Genomic DNA, 8,517 nt, shown 5'->3' with positions numbered 1-8,517 from the left:
TTTTTATTTAATATAATATTCAGAGTATATCTTGTGTATACCGTATTTAGCGTGCATGCAGTGCGGCCAACTTTTGCGGGATATGCGGGATTAGCATTTATTGTCCACAAAGCCCATGAAGAATTGTTGGCCGCTAGATTAAGTTTGTGGCCAGCCTCAAACCCGTAAAAAATCATTTGCAGTAAGCATTGTGGGTTTGCGGTGGGCCACAACCCGCCCCGCCTGCATTCAGATGTGGATACGTAGAAAACTCTACTTGGGAGGTGAGGTTTTCCTCCCAAGCTTGTTAATCAGATAGATAATCTGTATATTCGTGTAGGTATGTTATACACCTTAACTCCATGTTCTAGTGAATCAAATTAATTTAAATGGGGTGGACTTGATCTGGGGAAAAAGGTCCGTTCTAAGAAAAGCTGGGTTAATATTCCACACCATTCATAAAATCAGAATTTTGTGTCTATTATCATCTAATAACAGGCTGCTTTACCAGACTACTTTTAATTATAGATTCAGGTACAACTAGAATTCATAGAAGATCTGCTAGTGTTCCATGTAGACAAGTATATATTCATGTGTAGCAGATTAATGTCTATTTCACATAATGTAGCAGATTAATGCCTATTTCACATACTTGTTGTTATAATTATATAGAATTGATGTGTTTCTAGCTTGCTGACCGACTACCTTCATTATGAATTGTATAAGGATGCCTAGCTTTGATGTTGCATATCCCATTCAACTATGATCGGTTGCTTTCTGCCATCCTGGAGGTTCTAAGAAATTCAAGTTAGGCAAAACCAGCCGGAAACCACTTTTTTTTTTTGCATTTTACAACACTGATTGGGATGCGCATTGTCCTCTCAATCAGTGTTGTAAAATGCAGAAGAAAATTTATTCTCAGTTATGCTTGATGGTGCGTGCTGAGAAACATAACTGGTCACCAATGAACAATTTGAGTACTCCTATGTGCTAAACTTAAATACAATTATAATACCGAGAAATGATCTTCAAGGCATTAATTTATGAGATTTACTCCTTTTAAGGTGACTTAGATCTTATATTTGCGTAAGTCACCAACGTGAACCATTGGATCCCATCTAGGATCGATCTGTGTGTCTTGTTTTGTTTTTTTTGTTTTATTATGTTTTTGTTTTATTTTATTTTATTTTAGTGTCTTCTTTTTTGTGTCTAGTGTTACAAGTGACTTACGGAAATGCAATATCTAAGTCACCTTCATTTGTTCATTCATTTTCCTAAGGCCAACCTATATTTCTAATGATAAAAATGATGGCAGTCAAATCTGACTGTTGGAATCTAGGTAATTTATGAAGACATTATAAGGCAAAGCTAAAATAGTTCATTTCGCCAATTTTTACCTTGGGTGTGTTTAGATCCGCGAAAAGCTGGTAGAAAAAGTCGCATCGGACACTGTAGCACACTGTAGTACTTTTCGTTTGTTTGTGGTAAATATTGTCCTGCCATGACCTAACTAGGCTCAAAAGATTCGTCTCCCAACGTACATCAAAACTATGCAATTAGTTTTTTTATTTACCTACATTTAGTACTTATGCATGGGTTATTTTCTATATTTAATGTTTCGATGTGATTTCGATATGATGGAAAGTTTGGAGAAATTTGGAGGAAGTGAACACAGCCCTTGTCCAACTACACCAACAACGAGGGTATCTCATCTCATCTGAAGAAAGAATGTCCAGTCGTCCTATACAGCTAATCCAGCATGCAAATGTGCCAATGTTCATCAGTTTACTTCGATCATCCATGCATGTCAGTTTCTCCGATGTGATTTCGCTATGATGGCCGTGTTTGGTTACTCAGAAAATTTTTCGCGCACGTTTTTCGAAAAGAGAATCTCGTATGTATGAAGTACTAAATGAAGTCTATTTGCAAAACCTTTTCAGGGATGAGTGTAACTTTTCGAGATAAATCTAATGGCGGTAATTAATTTATAATTTGCTACAGTGATACTACAGTAACCATTCTTTAATCGCGCGGTCAAAGGCCTCATTAGATTCGTCTCGCGATTTACACGGAGAGTTGTGGAGATGGTTTTGTAATTAGACTTCGTTTGCTACTCTAAATTTTTGGTCAAATGTGGTACAGTAAATCCATGAAATCTATCCAAACACGGCCCGTTTCCGACCATCAAAAGAATCTTCTGTTGTAAAAAAAAAACCATGATGATGCTGTGCAAGGACTGAATGCATGTGTTCTGAAAAGACACTGCTGCTGGATACTCCACGGAAGATGCCTCGGGGGTTATTCAGATCGCTGTCTTGGTGGTTGAAATTTGGTTGGCCCCATGGCTCCTACTCCAACTAGCAACAATCATAAGCCGCTAGTTTGCGTGCCCATATATAGGGACCCATTTCCTAGCTTCTAGATGGGGAGGGAATTTCCCATAGACCATAGTCAAGGAGAACATAAAGACAAAATGCATGATAACCATACCATGCAAATATTAAGCATTGAATCTCAGGCATTTCCAATACTTTTCTGGTGATTCTGAAATATAGAAAATGCACATTTCCACGGCGTAGGCTCAAAGGCAGACCTCTCACCGCCTCTGGAAATACTATTTATATCTTACCGCCTCAAGAAATGCTATTTCTCCACATGTAGAAATGTTTTTTTTGTATTGGTGGAGCTTTGTTTTCTAGACCGGCTAAAGCTTTGTAAGCTGGTAATCCTAACAAAACCTGGTTAAGCTTACTGTTCATTTGTCTCACGTCGGTGCTCTGTGATTTTTTAATAATATTATTTTAATAGTTAATCGCAAAAATAAATGCTAAAACATAAAAATTGTAAAATAGGTGTCTGTCGGCTATTGGGGAGCCGAATGGCCTGTTATCGGCTGTTCAAAAGCCGATTGCCGACGTGGCCCACACGACCCTTGCGGACGCGGCCTGTCGGCGCCAAAAGGCTTTTTCATCTATTCAAGGGCCGACAGGCACTAGTCGGGCCGATTGGGCTATCGTCCCGATAAGGGTTTCGGTGCCGACAGAGTCTTATCGGCCCGCCAATGGCCGACAAGCCCTTATCGGCTCTCCAAGGGCCGACAAGCCCTTGTCAACCACCCAAGGGCCGATAAGTCCCGGTAGGTCCCACCAGCGCCGATTTTGCCTATATATACACCTCGATTCGGGCCGGTGGTAACAAAAATTTTGCTGGAGTAGTAATGGGTAGTGGGGGATCATCTAGTAGGAAGGGTTTCGGCTTCAAGAGAGGAAAGAGGGCTAGGAAAGGACCACCGATAGTGTAGATCCAACCTAACATATACCCATGGCTCATGTGTAACGGATTGCTCACAGTTGTATCTACATATTGAAACTGACTTAAATCTACCCCGGAGTCACAATAATTGATGAACCCATTGCCATGATGAACTCTGATATGTACTAGTTCCGAATTCATCCCTGCTAATGCATTACATAATCTGACATAAGACACATCGAAATATTTGTAATTTATTTAAACTAAAAAACTTGCTGGTACAATTCGGGTCTTAAATTCAAATCTCTTTACAAATATTTTTAATTCATTTAAATGTAAAGCAATAAGTATGTCCACTATATTTCATTACAATATGTATTCTGACACAAATATATAATAACCTAAACTATATTTCATTGCAATATGTATTAAATATTTCATTCGAATATCTATTAAATTTTCAATCTACAAGTTAACTAAAATTAACTAAATAATCACTATATCCAAGTACTAAAATTGTGCAATAATACTGTATTTCATTCTGACAATTAATAAGTACGTACACTATATTTTATTCGAATATGTATTAAATATTAAATACAATTCTATACAAAAATCATGATTTACTTAATACCGAATATATAAATCTAGCTACAATAAAAATAATGTTATTAACAAATACTATAAGTAAAACAAATTGAAATTAAAAAATAGCTTAATTAGAAATGACAAAATTGAAAAAAAAACTCACTGTCGGGCGCCGCCCGGCGTGCTGGTGCGGCACTGGCTGCCGCCGCCGGCCCCCTCAAACCGCCGAGCCGAGCGCCGGCCGCCGGCCGCGCGTGGCTAAGGGAGCCCGCGGAGGCGCGGCATCTGCGCCGCTCGAGCAGAGGCGGCGGAGGGCAGGGAGCGGTGGCGTGTGACCGGAGGAGGCAGAGGCGGCGGGCGAACGAATCTGGCGGAGGCGGCGACGCGCGAGCCATTCTGGCGGAGGCGGTGCCGCGCGAGAGGAGGAGGCGGAGGCGGAGCGGTAAAAAGCGGCGGCAGTGAATGGGCGGCAGGGTGAATCGGGTGCTGTAAATGGCCGATAGGCCTATCGGCCCTCCAAAGGCCGATATGTGCCTTATCGGGCCGAGAGGGCTTGTCGGCCCTTGAATGGCCGACAGGCCACGCTGGCAGCTCGCCTAGCGGGCAGAGCTGACGTGGACCACGCTAGTCGGCTACTCAAGAATCGACAGGCCCTTATCGGCTATTCAAGAGCCGATAACTGGCCTGTCGGCTCCCCAATAGCCGACAAGCACCTATTTTTGCAATTTTTAAACTTGACATTTATTTTTGTGATTAATTATTAAATTAATATTATTTAAAAAAATTCTCCTTAGCGACATGGTCTTCAGATTTAGAAGAAAGACAGGTGTACCTGTTTCATTTTTTCTCATGTGTTTTTTTCCAACTCTGTGACCTGAACTTTGAGACAGGGCTGGCTTTACAATTTTAAGGATCGTTCGGCAAGTAAGAAGAGCACGTTGAACTAATTTTAGTATCAAAAGTATATAGTACTACAAATAAAAAATTACTTTGCAATATATGTATAGCTAGTAAAACATAAACAATAGTGTAATAAAAAAACTAAACAACCAGTATGATTGCATCAAATAAAAATATAATGCTTCAGTGCTTTCTAAAAAACCGTCTTTGGATATTTCTTCATACAAAATGTTCAATAACTAAGATCGACGCCGGCATCTCCTCTCTCGGCCAGAACCCAGAATAGCGCGAGTGCATAGGCAGGATGCCAGGATCTCTGCGGCGGCAACCAACAGAAAACAAAAACAAAATGTCGAAACATGGCTGCACTCCGCCGATGGTCAGATTACGGGCTGGAGGACTTCCCTATGACTCTACGCTATGGTCTAATGGGTTGGTTTGTGATGGACTTTCAAAGATTTATTATATCAAATAAAAAATTATATATATTAATTATCTATATAGTTTTGGGTCTAGCTCCATGGCCGCAGAGCGGTGGCAGCGCCTATCCTTCTCGGCGTTCGTAATGGTAATAACTAGTACTAGCTATTTAGTTTGTTAATATAAAAATGAGAGAGAAAAGAAAATACTACTTTATACTATTAGATCAACATGCTCCTCTCAGATTACGTGAAATAGATCAGTTATTTACTCATCACTATTGATTTCTCTCTCTTACTTTTTGTTGCCACATCAAATTTAGTTAGCCAAATAACTAACACTCTTAGAGCCGGCCCTGCGATCCCCATTCAGACACACTTGTCCATGTCTTACATAGGTGGTACAGATACCCACTGCTCACCGACCAGTATGTGTGGCCTACAACTCTAACGTGGGTGATTAAAAAAAAACGTTGGTGGGCCATCGACTTCGTCAAGCACTCAACCCTGATGAGCGCTCAAGCATCGATAGCCAAATGGTCCGTTTGATGGCCCCACGCGGCACAGTGGTCCAACACGGCGGGCACTTCGATGCTCGGTACTGTAGTATATTTTGTTATTATTTGATTTGATAAATAATATTTAATTATAGACTAATTAGGTTTAAAAAATTTAGCTCATACTAATCAGTTAGACTATGTACTTAGTTATTCTTTTCAACTGCATTTAATATTTCATGCATTCGAAAATTCGATTTGATAAGTATTGTGCAAAATTTTTTGAGAACTAAACAGGGCGTCGTTCCCAAAAATACGAGGCAGTCGTGTCCTGCATGAATCGAAACCCAACATACAGTACCACGATATGAACTGGGCACGACATGACTGATGGATTGGTAGTTGATACAATTTAGTATGTTAAAATCTCATATATCTCGTATACCTACTTGAACTCCGAATTCTTATTTTTATTCCTACATCCTCCAACTGGCCACCACCTCACCCCACCTCCCCCTCTCTCATCTCTATTGCGGCCCTGTTTAGTTTCTAAAATTTTTTAAAATTTTTCGTCACATCGAATTTTTAAACACATACATGAAGCATTAAATATAATTTTAAAAAATAACTAATTGCACAATTTAATTATAAATGATGAGATGAATTTTTTGAGCATAATTAGTCTATAATTAAATATACTAATTATTAAATAAAAACAAAAATATTACAGTAGCCGAAAAAAATTTGCGAACTACTGCAACCCTACCGCCACTCCGCTCCATTCCCCGTGTGGCCTTGCCGTCCCATCTACCACCAACCATCGCCCTCTTCGGATGCGCGGTTTTGGCTGGGCTGGAGCTGCTGGGCCCAGCCGCAGCTTTGTTTCCAGTGAGTACAGTGCCAGCCGCAGCTGCAGCCCCAGCCGCGTCCTTTCCAGCCAACCAAACGGCGCGCATACCACCAGAGCTCCTCGCCCTCGCCGTCCTAGCTCCCGCCACTACAGCCTCCCCACCCTTCGTCGTCCGAGCTAGCGTCATGCGTCCTTCCCGCCCCTCGCCGTCCCAGCTCCCACCACCGCGGCCTCCCCCGCACCTCGCCACCATGACCTTCATCAACAGCAACGGCAGTGGAGGCTGCCAGGCTCAGGCCAGCACTGGCACGCCGGGCTGCTCGTGCTGGCAAGCCAGCACGACATCGGGCTGCTCATGCCAACATGACGGCATGGCACGACTAAACTCCAATTGTGTCATGCCTAGGCTAAGGATAAATAATTGGATATATGATTGGCAAACTTCATGTAGGTTTATTTGAAAAGAATACTTGTACGATATATGATTGCTACGAAGATAACCAAGAAATCCAATTTGCACTGGGCCATTTTGTTTGTGGAGGCCGAGGCCCTGAAATGCTCAAACCACCGGACCAAAACATGCTGGAACTTTGTAACATGAAAATTCTATGTATGTTATAGGGGGGGGAAACATGCTGGAACTTCACAAGAGTTTTGAAAACATTTAAAAATCATGAAATCTTCGTTCGAACGGAAGCTTCAGGGAAAGATAAGATGGCATTACTAGACATATTGAGCTTATAAAACGAAAATCATGGATTGAGTCTATCTTTGAATTTCATACCGATTGAAAATATAGAGAATATCTTCCCCAGTCTCATGGTACCGCAAATTTGCTCCACCAAAGTCATTAAAAACAGCTCAAGTTAAATGGATCTTCTGGCAAAATCATTCAAAATGTGCATGCATGTACAGGACAACTGGATTACTTAACAGGTAGCAAACGATATGTTTTGAGGTCCAGTGAAGGGTGATCATATATTACCCACACCTGGCCCTGGCAAATTAAACAAAGGGCTTGCCATAACAAAAACAAACAAAGGGATTAAAAGTTGGAACCTCCTTTAGCCGTTTAGCGACAGCAGGGATTAGTCAATTAGTAGATTACATCATAATATAGGAGCAGAGAAGGCAGACACAAAAGCAGTAGCAGGTCATCACACCTTTACACGACAACATCACCTCCGCTGTTCACCATGAAATCAGATCAGAGTGCCTCCAAAACCGTGCTTGCTTGGTATGTAGTACTACAGTAAAAGGAGGCCTAAAGTAAAATCGAAGGGCATTCAGCTGGATGGATGCAGGCTACTCACTTCACCTTAGTAGTAGAAGCTAATAATCAGGCTTAATTAATCAAGCTAATAAGCAGATAAACCACACATACATCAAGGGAGGACAGGTTAAATAAACCTTTGGGGGTGTGGATCGGAGTCATGCAGGGAGGTTCCTCCTCCTTGGGCCTTGGCTGGCTGCTAGCGCCTGGCTCCGGCGCCGGCGCCCATCATCTTCTTGAACTCGTCGAAGTTGACGCTGCCGTCGCCGTCGGCGTCGACGGAGCGGATCATCCGGGAGCAGTCGGCGACGGAGCACTTGTCCCCGAGCTGGCGCAGGACGCGGTGGAGCTCCCGCGCGGAGATGAGGCCGTTGCGGTCGGCGTCGTACATGCGGAAGGCCTCCCGCAGCTCGGCCTCCGCGGCGCCGTCGTCCTGCCCCTCCGCCGGCTGGGCGCCGCAGTGGAAGGCGACGAACTCGGCGAGGTCGACGAAGCCGTCGCGGTCGGCGTCCATCTCGTCCATCATGCGGCGCACCTCCCCGGGCCCCGGCGGCGCGCCCAGCGCCCGCAGCACGGACGCCAGCTCCTCCGCCGAGATCTTGCCGTCGCCGTTGGCGTCGTAGCGCCGGAACACCTGCTCCACCTCCGCCGCCGGCATCCCAAGCCCCCCTCCGCCTCCCGCCGCCTTCGCCGCGTCCCCGCCCTGCTTGACGCTCGCCATGCTCCCCTCCCTGCCTGCTGCCTCTCTCTCCGCGTCTC

General features: G+C 43.4%; 1 protein-coding gene across 2 annotated transcripts; it reads right to left on the bottom strand.

The window, feature by feature from the left end:
* Positions 1-7,356: 7,356 nt before the first annotated feature.
* LOC120663925 (probable calcium-binding protein CML18) lies at positions 7,357-8,517 on the bottom strand. Of its 2 annotated transcripts, none has more exons than XM_039942875.1 (2): positions 7,896-8,517; positions 7,357-7,732 (listed from the first exon to the last, which is right to left on the bottom strand). In XM_039942875.1, the coding sequence occupies exon 1, from the start codon at positions 8,477-8,479 to the stop codon at positions 7,958-7,960; it is 522 nt and encodes a 173-aa protein (XP_039798809.1). In that variant the 5' UTR covers positions 8,480-8,517; the 3' UTR covers positions 7,357-7,732; positions 7,896-7,957. The 2 variants fall into 2 exon arrangements, with proteins under 2 accessions (XP_039798809.1, XP_039798808.1); XM_039942874.1 differs by having other exon boundaries at positions 7,359-7,749.

This window comes from Panicum virgatum, chromosome 3N (genome assembly GCF_016808335.1).
Source record: "Panicum virgatum strain AP13 chromosome 3N, P.virgatum_v5, whole genome shotgun sequence".
NCBI lineage: Eukaryota > Viridiplantae > Streptophyta > Magnoliopsida > Poales > Poaceae > Panicum > Panicum virgatum.
Note: the sequence above shows the minus strand (reverse complement) of the source record. Positions and strands in the feature narration are given on the sequence as shown.